This window comes from Acanthaster planci, linkage group LG09, assembly GCF_054643075.1.
Source record: "Acanthaster planci isolate LZ-2023a linkage group LG09, COTS_SCS, whole genome shotgun sequence".
In the NCBI taxonomy this organism is placed as follows: Eukaryota; Metazoa; Echinodermata; class Asteroidea; order Valvatida; family Acanthasteridae; genus Acanthaster; species Acanthaster planci.
Window position 1 is genome coordinate 8,293,168 of NC_141785.1, and position 20,556 is coordinate 8,313,723.

Consider the following 20,556-nt stretch of genomic DNA (forward strand, 5'->3'; position numbering starts at 1 on the left):
CACCAGGCACAAGCAATATACATACTGTGCCTCTCAGGCGGATAACCAGCTTTTGCTGAGCAAACTTGTTCTACACTTGGCAAAATTCTAAGCGCAGCAGCTCTGGGAAATTCAGTGGGGCTTGTTGCGTACCTCCCTACGTGCTTTCTTCAGGAAGCCCTCGTCGGTGATCTGGAATGATTTGGCCAGCGCCTTGGAGGGGTCGTCCAGGAAGCAGTCTTGCCGGATGGCGTTGCCATGGAGATGCTGGCAGGCGTACATGGCAGCGTCCGTGCCCCCGTGGCCATCATAGACGGCATAGAAAGACCTCTCCTTGTCATTCTGTCAAGGAGAATGGTGACACTGGTTAGCTGGCATGTGGTACGCTTGATAACATGTGACAAACTCACTGTCACAAAATCTTGTCTTGAGTTATTGGCTCCAAATTTTTCAACAATATGATCATAAAGAGATTTCCAGTCTTTATTTTCAACTGTCACAAAGAAAATTACAATATTGGCACCTCCACGTAAACACTGAGATATTGGCACCTCCACGTAAACACTGAGACAGTGCAACCTTAAAAGCTGGATTTTGTTTACCACCATCAAGTTAAAGAAGCTTCCTTGAAGTTGCTTTCTAAAATAGCTGAAACGGTTTCCTAAAACCCAAGTGAAATCATATTCTTTAACTCAGCTTTTCGATCTACAGTATCAGTTTTACACGTGAAGTAGTGTCCTGAATTCAGCTGATATCCGTTTTTCCCCAGGTCAGCTAGAATCCGTATCCTGAAAAAGCAGATTCAGAATCTTCTCCAAAAGGTACAAAGTGCAACGAGGGCCCCAAACCAATGTTATTGCTCATCTGGGACAAACAGCATCAATGTCATAGTACGCTGAGGCAGGTACTGCCCACAGTGCAGAGCCCAGCTTATCTGCAATGTCACTAATGAGCTAAACAGGTGATCCACTCTGTGTACTGTGTCACATGCAATTTAATGCGCTGATACATCATGTATGTAGGATGTGTTCCTGGGTAGCCCCTTGTGGCTGGAATTACTGCACAAGTGCGTCATTTCTTGTAACTGGTCCATCAGGCCGCAATTAAATTAGCCCAGACTTCAAAGAGACCCACGCTGTTTCTAATAAGTCTGTGAGGACGCACTGATGCGTACATGAACAGTACAACCTAGGGGTGCACGTTTGTTCAGGATTTAAAGATACGTGCCCAGAAAATGAACCAGGAAATGCATTTGAACCCCCCTTTGGGAGAAGAACTGCATACCTGCGCTTGAATTGGTAGGCATCAGAAAGTTGAAACAAAGTAAATCCCTCAAAAAGGTTGTGCTCGATGCGCTGATATAAAATGTATGTGACTTCAGTTTACTGTTCCTTAAAGTGTAGCTGCAATGAAGTTTTCTAAGACAATTTTTCTGCACCTTAATACTCTTCTTCAACGAATGAAAACTATTTGGCATCCTGTTAAGGTTAAATGCATTGAAAAGTGCAGTTTTTTTTAAATTGTTCAATTATTAATGCTTTCCTGGACAACTGAGGGCACTGTTCCTGTGATGTCATCCAAGGAAGACATGGTTCAGTACATTTACTTGCTGATATTGTTTCTGTGGGATAGTTGCTTGCTTGTTGCTCTGCCCTTCCACAACTCTGAATCACCAAAGAAAAGAAAAGTTGGGCCTGCAAAATCTAAATAAAAGTGCAGGAGTTTTTCGTGCATCAACCAATGCAGCACTGAGGTTTCCTCCTGGCATGACTTCACAGTTTTTCTCACAAATATGGAAATCTCATTAGCGTAAAAAAAAAAAAAGGTGTTCTTCCTGGGATGACTTTACAGTTTTTCTCACAAATATGGAAATCTTGAAGTGGACCCGCCAACCTTGAGATTAAAGAGCGCATTTAGGTCGGGCACAATGACGTGCCTATCCTCCATCCTCTTGCGGGTGTTCTTGACGGCGTAGAGGGAGACCTGGTGGAGGCGCGGGGGCAGACGCAGGTCGGGCAGGTCCGTCTTCCAGCGCTCGCACAGGTCATTGACAGTGGTCCACACCAACGGGAAGATCTGACCCGCATCGTACACTGTTGCCGAAAATTGTTAAAAATGGAAAAACAAGGGGGGGAGGCTGGTTTCCATTGTGGGAGGTTTTCAGACAGCTGTAAACTGAAATACTCGAGGAGACATGACTCAGAACTAAACTTGACACCACTGTGAAACTGAAATTGCGTCAGACAGTTCAAAGGAAACCAAAAACATAAGCAAGTGTACAGGTGGGTGAATGATTTCCATTTTGTGTGAGCAAGTGCAGCTTTCACAGCTTTGAGATGAGGTGATTTTTCTCATCAGGGTGCAGGCAGTATTAAATCTACATCTACATGTCGTACTGGTACATGTACTATTAAGTGGTTATACTTCAAAGTACATGTATATGTTTATCCATCTGCACTTTCTTCGCTCATTCACGTACATGTTCACAGTGTGTCATGACTCAGGCTTACTTTTGGGTTGAAATGCTGACCTGTGGAAATTCACAGGAATTTCCATCCACTGAAACCTTTAAATAACCTGTTTCTCAACAATACCACCGAGGTGCATTCATTTTTTTTAACCTTCACGATCGTATCATATTCAGGGACTGTATGTACATCACATGTTCTTCTAAATACAATGCATGTATCAGCACATGTAGCCATCTTCCCGGCTTGTTTTTCTTTTCATTTTGTTTCTTGTACGGCGTGTCAGCGAACCTTATATGGTTGTACAAGTTTTTGCATATTGTCCTGTCTCTTTCCTGACTTCCTTAATGCTGTAGTATTTAGATTCCTCATCAATTTATCGGTTATCCGCATCATATCCACCCTTCCCATGCTAAATGCAACAATGGTCACAGGTTTTTGTACACTATGGGCCCCGAGCATGACCAAAAGAACAACTATGAGATGCATGCGTTGCGTTCGCGGCGCTTCCAACAAAATGAACACTCCCTGTCAGCATGGCTCTTCCCAACAGATGATGGGGGGGGATGCTTCCGCTCAACGCGGATTGGATCCAGCAGGCCAGATGAGTGGCAGAGCATGCTGTGCAACTGCATCACGCTCAGGTTGAGATTTATCCAGTACAATGCAACATGCCACAAAACCCACAGTTGGGTTTTGTGGCATTCTGTTGCACTTTGTTGCATTCTGTTGCATTTCGTTTCAATTTTTTTTTCATTTTGTTGCATTAAGTGGAGTTCCCCTTTCAAATTCTATGAACATTGGTGGATTATGAACCATCTGGACAGTCGGTGGTGGTAAAATTGTTTAGCACAGCACGCGCAAACAGTGGCTTTAGAAATGACTCAAGGAATGACCACAAGAACTTGTCACAATTCCCACGACGACAAAACATAACACTGACTCTCTTAAAATGAGATGAAAGACTTCCTTACATGTGCATGTGATGTCATCATCATCACCGTATCTTCCTTCGTCATCCACAACGAATATCGTGAGGTCCTTGCTGAGGACGATGTCCACAGTGGCCCGAGCAATGGCTGCTGCCAAAACGTAAGGAGCTTTGCTGGAGAGGGTAACAAAAAATCAAGAAAGAATTAAGACCTGCAGGCGCTGTCTTGATTTCTTGTGGTGTCTTGTGTAAAATTCAGTCCTAAGGAAAATGTATGGAAGAACTGATGAGACAACTTGTTTTGCTTTGTTGTGCTCTGTCGAAGTCCGTCTAGGATGAAACCGTTCAAGCTGGTGGGACAACTCATTCTGATTTCTGTTTCTCTGTCCCTCTTTTCAACATCTGAAAAATTCCCAAGCCGTTTGTGGTAAAGGAGAACACTGTCAATATGATGCTACCTCAGACGGACATTGCAGGGTTGGGGAGGTTTGCTCAATAAATTATGAACTGTAAAGTACATGCAGCTCACTGAAAGCAGTTGGGGAATGTTTGTTACTGTCCAACATCAATTTTGAAACATGTACATGTAAATGTACTTTAATGTATCTCAAATACATATACAAAAAAGCAATTCACACCCTGTTTTGCCATTTCGGTAAGACTTTTAATCGCATGCAGGAAATGCACATGTATACAGCTAGCAAAAAGTTGGGCCCGAGGCAATCTGAAAACATCAAAATGGCACATGTATATATACATAATTTACAGAGGTGCAGTCTACATGTACATGCACATGCACTGGTACCATTAAGTACCATTCATGTACTACGGCATATACAACACATGTCTATACATGTACATGTACCTTTTTTTTCAAAGCACATTAACATTCTTGAGGCTAAAATCTGATCAAATACCGGCACCCGGTACCAAGGTGCCTCTAAAGATGGGGGAAATTTACAACCTATGATTTAACTGGCACATTTCACAAGAACGTATGTCTGAAATACATGTACATACCAGTTACATTCCGTAAATGTACAAGACCATGGTGCTACAAAATTTGTGTTCTGTTTGCTTTTGGCACAAACTGTGAACAGACTTAGAATTTGTTTTATTTTGACATTTAAACGCTTAAATGCCACATCCATTAAAGAGAAATTCTGTGACATGACGCCTTTAAGATTGCACCGCAAGCACGTTTACAGATGCTCGAGATGACCTCCAGATGATTGACAGCCTTCGCGGCCAGGCGCAGAACGAGGGAATGTCCGGCCCTTTTGAGTGCCGGCAACTTCACTTTAATATCGGCCGATTCCCGCTGCAGCGCTGGCATCTGTGTCAACAAACTTATGTCAATTAAAAAAAAAAAAAAACTGCGAATGAACGAGACTCGAATTTCCATTCCATGACCTAGACTGACGCATGCTGGTGTAGTTGCCTCCATGTTCCAGTAATTGAACATGAAGGCTACTGGGTAAAAAAAAAATAAAAAAAAAATATACAGTTGATCTTTATAAAAGGCAAAAGTTTGTTGGTGCTGGAAGTACATGCACGCATGTAAACAGCTGTAAAACTGCTACAAATCATCAATCTTCTGAAAACAACATTGCAGTGATCTTACGCAACTACGGTACACATACATGTAACAATACACATGTACATGTATGGTGACTCATAATATCACTGTGCACCACCAGGAGGTTCCATGGAAGGGCCATTTTTTGCAGTGAATGGTGAGAAATGGTTGACAAAATCTATAAGCCGGCTGCTATAATCCTTTTTTCTGTCTACCGCATGGATGTCTCAATCTATCATTAATTTCCCTAGGTTGGCGACTGACATTCGCTCAAGTTGTACAAATCACAGCAAGGCAGCCCTGCTTCTGTCTGCTTCTGTAAACTTGAACAATGGCATCTCCATGGCAACCTCTTGGTGATGCACGTACATGTACTGCAAATCACCCCTAATACGTTTGCATTTGTCCCCAAATTCTTCTAGTTTGAGCAGTCTCAACACAAATACAGCACAAGTAGGCCTACCACACATGTGTATGAAACTTTAACTCGGGGACCAAAAATGTGACAGGAACTCATTAAAGTTCCAATGATACAGGAACTCATTAAAGTTCCAATGATACAGGAACTCATTAAAGTTCCAATGATTCAGCTGATTTAAACCTCAAGTCAAATACCAGTTTGGACATGCGTGTCTCTCTTGTAAGTACATGTACATGTCCTTGCATGTACACATGTATGGTGTCTGGATCTAAATTTGAAAACAATTCCATTTTGTCAGAAACTGACTGAAACACACGCGCAACTATAAATTCTAATTTTATGAAGTGTTTTTCAATTTGGGATGGTAAGATTAAGATTTGAAAGAAAATGAAAAAATCGGCTGATGTGAGAAGAATTTTGCGTGCTTGCAACAATGCCAAATAATCACACCTATTCAACTTCAAACACAGACATTCCAAAGTTCGCTCGAGTCCCATATCTCCACCACAGACCTACATGTACATGTACACTGTCGCATCCCCATGCACGTGTTGTGCCGATACCCCACCCCAATGCCATTCATGTTGTCTGTTTACTGCAATCATTAGAGCCCTATTGTCAGGATTATTGACTATCTGGCACATTGGCACAGACACCCCTACATGTACCTTGGCTCTAGCCCTGGCCTGGTCGCCAAGGCTACAATCAACATGGGACTCTGGGACAGACTTTCTCAAGTCCTTCTGGCATTGGACTGGCATTTTTCAGAGGATCTGTGGTCAAATGTCCTTTGCTGGAAAGTCATGTGAATAATTTGTAAGGGTGAGATTGCATCTACACCATGACGTACCCCACATGTACAGTGTACATTTACATCACCTCACCTGAATTAGGGTCCAACTTTAATGGTGTGCCAATTTGACAATCTCTATTGATTTTTTTGGCAGCACAATGTCCTTGTCCTGTCTGTAGATTTGTAATCCCTCTGAAAAACCTAAGGCACCACGCACTGGGATGTGAAAGGCTTCATAATGCACTCTGCATGCGTTGCTTTCAATTTTTTAGTGAGTGTGGTCCACCTACTGGTACAATATACATGTATCTAGGAAAAGCTACCCTTAAAGCCCTTCGAAATCTACCGCACGTACATGTACATGGAGGTTTCATCGACATGTTGGTTTCACAATTTGAGCAGAAACTCCTCGAAAATGAACAGTGTCCCCCTACAATGACTCACAGCCACAGCGTCCTTATATGTCAGGAAATCTAAGGGAAAATTTTGCATACATGTTCTAAAAGACCAGTGCGCCTTCTGAGACGACCAACGAAACACTGAAGACAAACAGAGAGCTGCATGAAATACATGTACCGGTACCAGACTACTCCGGAGTTAAATTATGTCACACGCTCTAAATTTCACAAATTGTATGTACATCGGCAGATGATGGTACATGTACCATAGATGTACTGGTGTCAGTCTACCATGGAGTAGTCTGTACAGTGAATCTGCAGATGAACATGCACATGTACACTACCAGCACACTGTACATTTCTACCTCAATGACTGCACAGTACCAACAAGACCACAAATACCTGTTACAGTGCCTGCTTAATCAAGCATGTGAGTCCAGTACCAAAGTGCAACAGTGCACTAATAAATCAATGCATATAATTCTGCACAGGTTATCAAAGTACATGTAGAGTACATGTCAATGTACAAAGCATGCATGTGAACGTGTACAATCAAATCAATAGGCTTTTGGCTAGGAAAGATCATGAACATATTTCAATGAACTTTTCTCATGGGCGCGGATGACAGTTTCGCAGGCATATATGGCACTGCAAGAAAGGATGTATTTTTGATGGTTCATGACATGTGCACAAGAAATGCATGTACTGTGCATGTGTTGATAAGAAATAAAAGGAAAGTATACAAGTGTACAGAGAACATGTCTACATGTCCATGTAAGCACCATGTATTTAAAATGCCATAAGCATTACTCAGTCTGAACTCCCCTCGTCAACCCAATCCATCCAAATGCATCCATGTATGCATTTTCACCTGTTTCAACCCTAAAGCAGGGCACATGCTCACACTGCACAACTTGCCACGTTCAAATCTCTACACGTATTTAAGTCAGGCCCATCGGCAAGGGACGGGGAGGGGGACCTGAGGGGATCGGATCCCCCTGGTGGGAAGCTGTCCTCCCATTGGTAAAAAGCACAAGCATAACAACTATATTGTGTTCTTGTGATATGGCCCCCCTCCCCAGCTGATACTGCGGGCCCCCTTCATTAAGTTCATGCCTGAAGCTGGTGGCAGGGCTGACTTTACGTACATGTACCTCTATCTGTATATGGTAGAAAATTTGGATTGACCCCAAAACTCCTCTAAAGTCTGCATAAAAAAATGTGGGTCTCCGGGTCATGTGTTGAATACTCTTTACGTACACATGTACATTGTAGCTTGAGGCAACATGTACCGGTACTAAAGGATTAGTGAGGTTATCTACACGCTAGTACAAGCTTATTCAGTTGTGCACCAGACCCAAAGGAAGGAACGGGATTCAAATGTATTAATTTATGTTTTTTACTTTCTGGAACTTGAAGATACAGGTATCTACATGTACATGTACAGAATACATGTACCAGTACAATATCGTCAATAACTAGCTCTGATGGCTGTCATAAATCCTAGTCCCCTGTGGTGCAATGGGGGAAGGAAAGACCTTGAGCATCATGAGCTACATGTATTTTGGGAGGCACCAGTAAATCCCAGTCCAACCCCCTCCCCCAATCCTGGGTAGGCCACTGCATTTATTTATTGGTTAACATCCAGGACTGGATCGTTTGTTTTCTTGCAGCACATGTACATGTATCGTACATGTCGTGTGCACACAAATGTGCAAGTACATGTATGTGTGGTATGTATATGTACATGGACTGTACATGTACCTGTATACATGTGCAAATAAGATGGGCTCTGTACACACAGCAATAATCATCTGCCTTCAGTACTGCAGAGAAATTCTCTCCCACATTGCAAACTGCATACAATGCAGGTCGGTATGTACGGATCAGAGCTGTGCAAGCAAACCTGAAATGGACTTGACATCCATCTTCATTCCCACTGTCACTTTCCATTTCTGAATTCCCAGCTCAAACACATAGCCAGTCCCCTACTCTCACCCCCATGTCAATCCATTCCGCCACACTCGGATCCAACCCCCCCCCCATTATCCCTTTACAGCCCACGCCATGGACTGAACTCTGGAAAGGTTCCCTGTTGCCCCAAGCACTTTTTCGCTTGCCCTGAACCGAGAAAGAACGAAAGAAGACAGTGGCTAGGGACTTAGAGAGATGCAGGGGAGTGAGAGTCTTGGCACAGGCTGTACAGGCATAGATCAAGGTGTTGATGCAGCACGTAGGCAGGTACTTTGTACTTGTACACGCATATGTACACAGCACACATGTTCATGTGCACGCACTCTAGATGGTGTACAGAGTACAACGTAATGTGCATGTACATGTATACTGTACATATACTACTGCAATATACACTCTGTACGGGGAAGTCATTATGGTTGTAAATTAGGAAAATATCCCCAGCAATTACTCTTGAATGACAAGCCCCAAGTCAGATAATCTACCTTACTGTACCTTCCATCATGTCTGAGACATGAGAAAGTGATTCCAGTTATAATTACCCTACATGTGTGCACACGTGTACAATACACGTACATGTATGTATGTATGCAAGGACAAGCACCGGTACAGGTATTGTTAGTTATCACACGAGTGCGAGTTGAACACAGAATAATGTACATGTAGTGCATCTGTGTCTTGTATGCCTCGGAGAAGAAGGCCGACTGGTACACGGGACGCAGATGCACTATATTATTCTGTGTTCCACAGGTACAATAACCAATTACATGTATCTTCAAGCAAACTTGACGTACAGTGCGGATGTTACAGGGGCCTATTCCCACAAATACGCCACCTCTGAATTTGAAGTAATTTTTGCAGTTGCGAGTTTTGCTTTTAGCGTTAAAAAATGCAATGCGTTGAGTTGAAAGAGCACATTATGCAGGGTTTGATATGAACGATGCAATACAGTTATAAATCACACTGTTTGTTGTCATGGAGTGACCAATCGGAATTGAGAATTCAAGTCTGCCTGAGATACTTATAAATGTACATACATTTTATAACCCTAATAAATGTACATGTGCACATATGCCATGCATACCGGTACCTCGTACATGTACCGTAGGCATACATGTACATGTACATGTATGTGCTGAGCATGTTGTACTGATGTTCATGCAGACTCCATACCAGCATCACGTAGGTACAATGCACACCACATGTAAACTGTGCAATGCATAGTACACAATTGCAAATTAGTGCTGGTATCATTACCGCTCTAGTACATGCTCAGACCTGTATAAAAACATGGAACCTAACATTGTAAAAAGCACATGCACACGTATGCATGCATGTAGGGCACTTGTAAGGTATGGGTGTTCCAATCAGTGCAATGTCTACAGGGCTCTTTAAGACCCCAGTTCATATCATAGCGGTACCTGAACTTTTTGCTAATCACTGCGGTTGTGGTTACTCTCACAGGCACCCCGTATTTCCCTTGAAAGCTACCTGTATGCTGGGGAGGAGGGATCAAGATGTTCAAGCAGTCATCCTCCCCAGCTTTCCTTTCCGATGCCATCGCCTACATACAGTGCTAGGGACAAGATCCGCTGCTCACCTTGTTCCTGGGGTCAGGGCTGAGGACAACAGCAAGGGGGGGTACAGAGAAGACAGGTTGACCGAGGTCACTGCACATTACTACGTGGCCTCCGATTTATTGATCTCCAGATCCTATTGACCAGTGTATTTCATGGTCATCCCTACCTAACATGTAACGTTCTTTTAATCTCTTTGCTGCCAGATTGAAAAAAAAAAAAAGCCACTTCTCAGCCACTTGTTATATTGATTTTCTGCCTTCTCATCAGCACTGGCTGGCTCTTCTGGGCAGGTGGGGATTTTGTAGTTGTAGGTACAGAATCCACAGGTACATGTACATGTACATCTGCATATATGGATATGAACACGTAAGAATTGGGTATACATTTGCATACAGAGTGTACAGACACACAGCCGTACAAGGCACAAATACGTACAACACATACCCCGGTACAATGTACCTTTCTCCAGTCACACTTCACAGACAGCCAAAAATGTTATCCACTGCCCGCCCTACATTAAATAGACATGCATACATGTACATCACACATGACTTGATTCTGACTGAAAGGGCAGCTCTGGCTTGTCCATCCGCCCTGTTTACATGTTACATAATACACAATATAGAATAAAGACTAAAGTACATCAAAACGTAATTTCGTCCTCCACGATGTTTAGTGTAGATGTACCAGTATAATGATACACCAATATTAAGGTATACCTTTGTAAATATTTATATTGGTAATCTAATGCATACAGCTTAGTCTGCCTTAAACTTTTGATGATCTGGTAAGTCCAAATTAAAAGCTTAGACTCCGAGAGTAATTTTGTAGTTTTTCCAATACACAAGGTGGACTACTGACCATTCATGTACAAGTATGTGTATTTCACCAGAATTATATGGTTTTGTTGCTGGAATCTGACCATGGAGTTGTATTTGAGATCCGGAATTAGGGAGGTGACTGTACATCATCCATACGCGCTGTGCCCATGTACATGTCCGTACATGTAGCCCCCTGAATCATCCAGTGGCGAGTTCCAATCAGTAAAAAAAAGAAACGTCCCAGAAAAATCATTGTCCCCCCCACCTTTGAAAAGGTACCGTAGTTATTTGTCCCCCCTTCCACTTTATAGGACTACCAGCCATTGGAGATGCATTGCAACTTCATAAATATTGTACCATATTCTTTTCAATCTAATGGCCAGGGTTTACCCCCCCCCAAAAAAAACCCCATTCCATCGCTGTTAGTACACATACCAGTACAGTGTACACAGAACTTGTGCTGGCACCATACATGTACATGTACAGTATGTGTTTATCCTCAGAATGGTGGGTTGGAGAGATAAGACTCTAATTGGCTCAGTCTTCACTGCCTTGGTGTACAATGTAGTGTGTCTGAACCAAACAGCAGGATTCCAAGCTGCGGTCTCTAAATACACAGTACATGTACATGATGAATGTATTGTAAACCTGAAACAGCTCTCCACCAACTGAACGCAATACATGTACGAGTACATGTACTGTACATGTACGTGTACTGTCACATCCCTGAGATTCTACATCAATGTACATGTACATCTACCGGTATGTGTACATGTAAGGCAGTATGCCATAAACTTGTCAAAAATACCCGATCAACAATTTACTATGAAATGTTTGTGCATGTACATACATTATACATGTACATGTATGTAAACTACATAGGGTCCGTGCATACATGCCCATGCAATGGATTTTTAATAACAATGATGAAAAAAAAAAAAGCATCCACGCACATGTAGCCAGGTTTCTAGAATCAATCAAGATCTAAACAGAAAAATTGCACTGGTGTGACCAATTCAGATTTTGACTATTATTCAAGGGTATTCCCAACTGAAAATAATCTGTACATGTAGCAGCTATGGTGTAATGAAAGGATATTATCCAATTTCTAATCGGGCCATTGTGCTTTGCCATCCAGGTCATGTTCCATGCACGCTGCATGATAACTCCCCCTCCTCCCTTTTATTGTGACCGATCAAATGTCGCAGCCAGGCATGAATCTCTCAGTTGTTGGCTCACAATTTGCCGGGCGGATGTCAGGTGTGGGAGCTCCACTTTTAGCTGATCACCACAGACTGAAGTCAACCAAAATACCAGTAGCTTCCAAGTGTAGATTTGCACTCAAAGGGTAGTCTGCAAACCCTACACTCAGTTTGTTTTAGACCTTCAAACTGCACCTTTGTGTCTCTGTTAACCTTATTTTCAACCTTTTTTTTGTCAATATTTCAAAAGGTACTTTTTACCCTTTTTTGGTTTTTATGCTAATGAGATTTCCATATTCATGAGCAAAACTGTGACTTCATCTCAGGAAAAATACATGTACCTCAACGTTACAATGGTTTCTACACAAAAAAGTCCTGCATTTTTGTAGCTTTTGCTAAAGTCAGTTTTCTCTTCTTTGCTGATTTACTGTCATTTATGTGCGTAGCAATAAGAAGGCATCAATCCCTTCATCAGGAATGTTAATTCTGGGTTAACAATTTGAACAGAAAAGCCTATGCAATGGGCTATGTCTTCCCTAGAGGACTTCACAACAACAGCACCCTCAGTTGTCCAGGATAGATACATGTACCAGTAATTTAAACTGTTTTAAAAAGTGCAAAATTCACTGCAGTTCCTGATACACTTTAACATGTAAATTCATCTACATGTACATGTAACCATGGTAACTGGGTAAATTAATTTCAACTACATACATGTACATGTACTGTACATAAAACAAATGTTCCAAAAAGCACAAAAAAATACCGTGGTACCGGTACATACCGGGTACATTACTGACACGGGGACATTGTAACAGAGTACTCCGTACACAATGGCACCGTGGGCCACACAGTGGTGTGACAAATTCAGTTTGTGCACTGATATTGACTGATTATGGTGTCGCAATGGTTCATGTAAAGTATGATATATCATGGTCTTTCTTCACATCTCACAGACTGAGATACTCCCTTGACGTTTTCTCACCATCAACTCTCCCCAAAGGGAGGAGAGAGACACTGCACCAAATCTGTGCAAGTACATGTACAATGTAATTTGGTTAGCTTGGGGGAAAGTTGAGTGCCTTAACACATCAGGACAGTGAGTGGGATCCAGTGACCTTATCTGTACCAACAGCTCCACTTCCCTGGATTTTCAGGGAAGCCTCTGTCTGTTTACTTAAGGGAGTTTTTGATGTGTAACTGCAGTGTGCATGCTCAGGTCGCAGAGCACATCTTTGGGGCAGAGAGTTTGTGCTTTCACATACATACATGTGCATGTTGTACATGTTTATACATGTACTTACACATGTAAAATGAAGTTTATCGTCTATGATCAGACGTACATGTACATGTCCGCTATGCAAACTCAGTTCAATTGATGTGCTGTGGTACCGGTACATACCAGTACCAACAGTAATCGGTATTTATACTGCAATTGAAATAAACTTGGGAATGGGAAATTCTCTTCACTCTTTTTGTCTTCCTCTGGAATTCATTTTCATTTCACAAAATGTTGAAAACTTTTCCTTCAGCAGGAAAAGATTTTCATACTTTTTCATGATAACGGGGAAGAGATTTTCACACCTTACACCTTTTCACACATGGGAGAAAAAAAAATTCATACCTAAAATAAATGGGAAAGATTTTTATGGCTTTTCACACATTTGGAAAAACATTTTCACACCTTTTCACACATGGGAGAAAATATTTTTACACTTTTTCACACAAGAGGGAAAAAATTTTCACATCTTTTCCAGTACGTGGGAAATGATTTTCCTGCATTTTCAGTGCACACAAGTGGGAAAGCATTTTTCAACCCTTTTCACACAATTGGGAAAATATTTTTTCATGCCTTTTTTCCACAAGTGAGAAAAAACCGTCACCCAAGGGGGGGGAATGTGAATGCAAATTCATTTCACAAAATGTCCCATTCATGGTGTTAACTTTCAATACCTTATGCATCATGTGCACTTGTGCAAAACAGAAATTACATGTAGTATGCGATAAAGGAAACGGTGCACCATCACTGTGATCATTACAAATGCACAGGATGTGGTTTTTCAGTTGAGAAAGCACTGTCCTGGTACCAGCTCATTCCACGATTAACGCACCGTTATACCGGGTACATGTATGTAGACCTACCGAAATATGGATCACGTCAATGTACAGATGTACCAATATTTATAATGTAGGTCATATACCGCTACAAGTAGATCCTGAGCTTTTTTGGTGCTGAGCACCATCAGGGGAAATGTACATGTACCTGACTTTGACTGATTGGCATGAACCTTCATAAATTACATACCGGTAGCGCACCTGTTTCCTACGCAAAAACTGTGTTAACCTGTCCAACAGCACAGCAGACTGCACCCGACTTGAACATGATTGTTGCCGTGTTACAAATTCCCCAGCAAACCCTGAAATGACCCCCCCCCACCTGTATTGCTGATACTGTATGTCACATATGACATGTATGAGGCACAATTTTCAGCCAACGAGGAAGCCCTTCCGTGACTCGCTGGTGACCCACAACATGACGGTGATCTCTGACCGAGGACAGGAAGTGTGACAAAGACATCCAGAGCCCCATCGTAGTATGGAATCCCCCCCCACTACTACGCACACTTATCATGCCCACTTTGGCTCACAAGCTAAATCAGATCCCACAGGTGACTGCCTGACAAAGTCCCTCACCACAGTGTACTTGTAAGCGTACACGGTACATGTACATCATGTATACAGTACAGTACATTACTCAGCACATATTACACAGCTACGACATATGTACAGTACATGAACATGTACGCATAAGGCCTACAGAATGTACAGCACTACATGTACATGTATACATGTACATTATCGGATTATGGATTTCAATAAAGATATGAGTCTTTGAATAAAACACACACGTACATATAGGAGTGCTGGTAACTGGTTCTACTTGTATGTCACGTTAGTGGCAGACTCCAGTGAGTTTTGCTTTTGACAATGAATATGGAATGTGTGCATGCAATTACAGGCTTCCAACTCCCACTCACTGGGGTTAAAACGCCCATGAGGGTCAAAATCACCCAGGCATCCGCTTGATTTAATAAAAACTTACAAGATACCGGTGCATGTACTTGTACGAGTGCAAAAATTACTGAACAATGCACATAACGGTAAATAGCAAAAGGAATTACATTCACTGAACTACCTTAAGGGTTTGGAAGCGCTGTTGAAAATGTGAATAAAAAAGTTGAATTTTAAAAAACGACCAGCAGAAGTTTAGCCACATGTGGTACATAAGGTCTTTTTTATTTGATACATACGGTAAGTTAACTACATAAAAACAAATTAATAAAATATTTCTGTCAATTTTAATATTTGCTTTAAAAGGCATTTTGAACTGGAATTCTTAAAAAATCCCATAACCTGGGTAAAAATTCTCCACAGACTCGCCATAAATGTTTTTCCTACAAGGATCTGGAAGCAAATTCACCATTTTTCTTGTATAGTGGCAGATGTAAGCATCTCTTTAACATGAAAATACCACCTTTTAATCTTAAGAGGGTATTTTCAAGTTGTTGACGCTTTGTTGATGCTAATTGTGAGTGCTGACGCTCGTTGACGCTAAAATACCACAACCAGTTTTGCACCCCTTTGCTGGCAGTCTGTACATATGTACATGTACATGTAGAGGAAAGCTGAGCCGTTTCCCTCATTTCTGACCAATCTTCTTTGCAAAAAAAACATGTAGGTGCACCAAGCACCTGTGCTCTAGGTAATCCAGTAATCCAGTATGAACTGGCTTCTATCCAGATTGTGAACAGGTATGGAAAAATCACTGGTTTGTGACCTTGATGAAGTGCAAACAGTCCTGGAAAGATACATGAAGATAAACATATGTACTACTCAGTTGCCTAATTGCACTCATGCACAAAATTAAAAAGGTAGTCTCATATTTGCAGCTGTCCAGAAAGTGACAAAATGACCACATTGATAAGTATTTGTTTCAGATATAATTATGGAAGTTGGAACCAAGCGTCCAATGGAGTAATTCTTTCCAACAGGCAAGCTGTCATTTTGAAGAGAGCAATGAAAGACGACCATTTCCACCTTTCGCCACTTTTAACATGTTTAATACATGCATGCACGATGCACATAGTACACGTGCACAATTGCTATCGCATATTGATGCAAATTAGACCTTTCTTACAAAGCCAAAATTGAACACAACACAGGAACCGTAGTATTAAGTTTGCAGCATGACAATTAGCAAGCAAGTACACAGCATATCACCACTGGTAAACGGGTTTGTTGTAAACACTAACAGTACCTCCACTCTGACTAAATCAAGTGTTCCTCAAACTAGTCAAAGTTGAGTTTCCTCAACCAATTTTACTAACTCATGTTTTGGGGCAGTAAATTCAACCTTGACCTGGCATGTCCTCTAGTAGCATTCAACAGACTCGCGGGAATGTCTAGCACTCTGGTAAAAATGCACGCCTTTTAGGTCAGGGCTAAGTTAGAAAGAAAAAGCTCGACTCACTTTTGGCCGACAAGGCAATTGGTGACCCACTCTAAACATTCGCCCTCGATCTCCTCCTTGGTCATGTGGCAAGTCAGGCTAGAAAACGGCAGGTTGTCCGTGCCTGCGTGGGTCGAGCTGAACTCCTGCAGAAACTTCTTGAAGTTGGCCACGTCTAGGCGTGGGTCGGAACCCATCTTGGAAGGGGTGGAAATACGGGGGCCTCTGCAAAGCTGCAGAGTTTGGCTTTTGAAGGGAGTTTTTTCGCGCACCGAGTTCAATTTTCGTCTACGCTTCTACTGTCCCGGTGCATGACACTGCGATTCAATGAACCAGTGCAGCACGCGTACTGCATGCACGACGAACAATAGTACGGCTACGACTTTCAAAAAGACGTGTTCTATGGAAGCCGCTAGCAGCCATTTCCCATATCCTTGTGTACAATGGGCGGCCGTAGCCAAGTATCCTGACAGGGTCGTATTACATGAGCGTCGGCCACGTACAAATTGTGTAGATTGGATGTCGGGTCAAGTATGACGTCACACCGTGGTTTGCAGATATTTTCGTCCCGATTAAAAACTAAATCGAGATGGGAGAGATTTTGGGATTAAGATTTTGCGGTTTTTTCCGGCTAAGTAGAAGACTGTATTTTAAGCTTAGGGGATGCGTCACTAGTTTTCGTTTCGGTTTTCACAGTAGCTCAAATATTAATAGCAGCTGCATTAAATTAGTTCTTTGGGTTTTTTTCTTGCCATAAGGCCTAATGCCTACCTTGGTGATGTCAGTCGTTGCCACAGTAACCGAGCGTGTATCCTTGTGAGTCTGACCAACAAAATGGACAAACATAAACAACAACCCTTCCGACACTGAAAGGGCAATGACAAATAATGAATTAAATGAAAGGTGTGCGGGAATGTAGTAAATATGATTTGAATTGGTGCAGGCTTGGTACATTTTTGTGCAAGATGCACAAAGTATGATTACACCAGCACTGTTACCTTACCGTCCCATCCGAACAACACCTCCCCAAAACAATCAAATATAATCATAATGTAATATAGTATGGAACCACAATTTCACGTACATGTAAGCCTTGAGCCAATTTCAAGGGCCCTTAGGATAACAAGCACTAATGAGAGGCCCGGGACATTCTATTTCAAACTTATACATTTCTACTTGTCCCTCTTATAAGTTGACACAAATGAAACCAGTAGAGTGTTGGGGAGTGGGGAAGGGATCATAAGTCCTAAAACAATTGCCCGACCGTGCAAATTCAAAACGGGGGTATAACGTTAGAGGGCGCTCGTCATGATAAAGTCGTGTTCTGTGCATTTTTATTGTTGGGCAGCCGGTCTAAATGAAATTCCTTTACTGGCTGCTATAGTGATTTGCAGGCTATTTCATAAATCAAAATAAGATAGCTTGCAACATCCTCTATGCATACAAAAACATACAACAAAGAACTGTGGTAATGTTTGAATGGATCCCAGGTCACTGTGGAATACCTGATAATAAAAAGCTAATATCTTGCTAAATCAGCAACCCCCCAAAAGCTCAAATGATTACCTCCGTCCCATTATCAATATCAGAAAGTAAAGGTAATCTCAAATCTGACCTCAAACGAAACTGGAAACAGTCATTAACTGGAAAGAATGACATATTCCTCATTGAAGATTCTCATGAACCATCTTTCACCATCTTCGGTTGGGGCATTAGCAGATGGAATGAAGTCATCATGATCCTTCACTGACTTCGCACTGGCATGTGTAGGTATCTTAAGACCTTTTTGCATAAAATGAACTTATCCCCCGGTAACTTGTGTGATTCATCTGCTGTTAAAGATAATGTTTAACACTTGCTCACTGAGTGCTCAAAATTTCACTCTCAAAGAAAACAACTTAAGAAAGTACTAAACGTATCTGACTCTGAAATGTTCCTAAAAATTTGTAAGGGGAAAAATCTAACTTTTGAATGACACTGAATTACAAAAAAGCCTATAAAATCAAAATTTAAGCTTTCTCTCTCTCGTGAAATTTTTCTATTCTAGCTGACCAACTTGAAGTCACCTCTGAATAAGATGGGCATGTGCACTGTGCTTGAGGCACGTACGGGTTCTGCGTCTGTGACCATTTGGTCCGCAGCAAAGATCGTATAACGCCGCGCTGTGTTTACGTTCATCACCCATGCTATGTGAGCATGGGCCTTTAACTGCTCAGGAGACGGCTCGGCCCTAGAGGGAGCCCTTCTGTGACACTGTAATGTGCGGCTGGACGGTTACGGCACGGGTGCAGTAACCGCTCAATTTTCCATTCGATTCTCTGAGGTATATTTTACAGCTGTGGCACACAGGGCAAATAGTCTACCACAAGTGCCAACCTGACCTACACCACCAACAACCAAATGAAATTCACAACTGATGTTTGTCATCCTTGAAAAGTAATTTAACGGCATATTCCTCAGTGCCCAAAAGTCAGGGGACTTATCGCCCCCCCCCAGTCTCGCAACGACTAACGCCCATGATTAATCCCAAATCGTAGCCACTTTAACATCGGCACACATGAGCCGTAGACATCAGAGGAAACGAAGTCTGATCTGAAAGCAGTCAACAATCTGTACCGGTACTGAAGCTATTTGACGCCTCTTTGCTGTGAATACAATTCAGCGGCGACTGATTCAAAGGATCCCGGCGGCCCTGGTGAATCCAGGTTTTGAGTGTAAGAAAACTACACGGGGATTTATTTTTTCTGAAACGACCATCCAGTTGTTTTCATCCACGAGTGTTAAAAGAAAAATCATCCCCAAAGAAAGGTGCTCCTAGCCTAGTATCGTTTCTTACTTGTTGGCTTCAAAAGGTTTGGCACTTTAAAAAGGCATTATTGATGATGGGTCAACTGATCCCTCCTCCGCTGGATACACCACTGGGCTCAAAACCAACACCTCCATTGCCGAGCTTTCTTTTTCCTTTTTTTCTTTCTTTTTTTAGCGGCTTCCGTCTAAAGGTTGCAAGAGCCCCTGAAAAGGATAAACCCTGGATAGGTCTTATTTGCATATTGATCGGTTAAGGACAAAAGAAAGATTAAATGGCTTCAACATCTGGGACAACAAAGTTTCCCCCAGAAAAAAACCTGGATCCTTCCTGCTGAGGCAGCTAACAACATTTGGCTAACTTTCCATAGGGGGGGGACAGTTGGGAGTAAAGAAACCTAAACAATGTGCCAGCGAGATGTTGTTTTTAGATATGTAACAGCTATAATTTTTGACAAGCTTGCCCAACAAGTGCTGAAAAGATGCATTCTGACATTTTAGGTGAATTTATCAAGATGAATTTCCTTTCACTCTTGTGCATGTCTACTATGGAGTATCCAACTTTCATTCGTGGAACACGGAAGAACGTATCTGTGTGCGTCCAACAGAACTACATCGCGTTCCACTCAGAAAAGAGGAGAACTAAACAATACAATTTGCACTCGGGAAAAGGTTTTACTGTGCTGGCTCAGTGGAGAGTCTGGGGTTTTTTGACTGTTGACTTGCTGATGGCAAATTAGGCTAGAGTTTTTCTTGACCATAAGCTGGTTTTGTGGAAAGTTAGACTACTCTTTCTATGAATGTCAAGCAACCTGTTTAGGACTGTAATAAACTCATTTGAAACTGAAGCAGTTAATTTTTCTTTGACAGTTGGCAACTGTTGGGTTCACTTTTTAAAAAGTTAATCACCTCCCATTACAAGATCAAACAGTCTCTCAAGGTTGTGGCAAAAAGATTCACGGTAAAAGTTTGATGTTTACACTGCACTTAAACTGGGAGAGATCACGGCCAGTTGGGCACCTAAAGCAGGATGAGGCAGGGAACTGTGAAGCTCAGAATGTGGGAAGAAACTTGAATATATTTTGGACATAACTT

General features: G+C 41.9%; 1 protein-coding gene across 1 annotated transcript in view; it reads right to left on the bottom strand.

The window, feature by feature from the left end:
* Positions 1 to 17,021, bottom strand: part of LOC147798089 (protein phosphatase 1F-like) — a 28,948-nt gene extending 11,927 nt beyond the window's left edge. Inside the window, exons 1-4 of the mRNA XM_087140933.1 lie at positions 16,678 to 17,021; positions 3,422 to 3,552; positions 1,873 to 2,072; positions 133 to 321 (exon numbers count right to left, since the gene is read on the bottom strand). Of these exons, the coding sequence (XP_086997059.1) occupies positions 133 to 321; positions 1,873 to 2,072; positions 3,422 to 3,552; positions 16,678 to 16,853 (696 nt within the window). The 5' untranslated portion in view covers positions 16,854 to 17,021. The remainder of the gene's footprint in view (positions 1 to 132; positions 322 to 1,872; positions 2,073 to 3,421; positions 3,553 to 16,677) is intronic.
* Between the last annotated feature and the right edge of the window lie 3,535 nt (positions 17,022 to 20,556).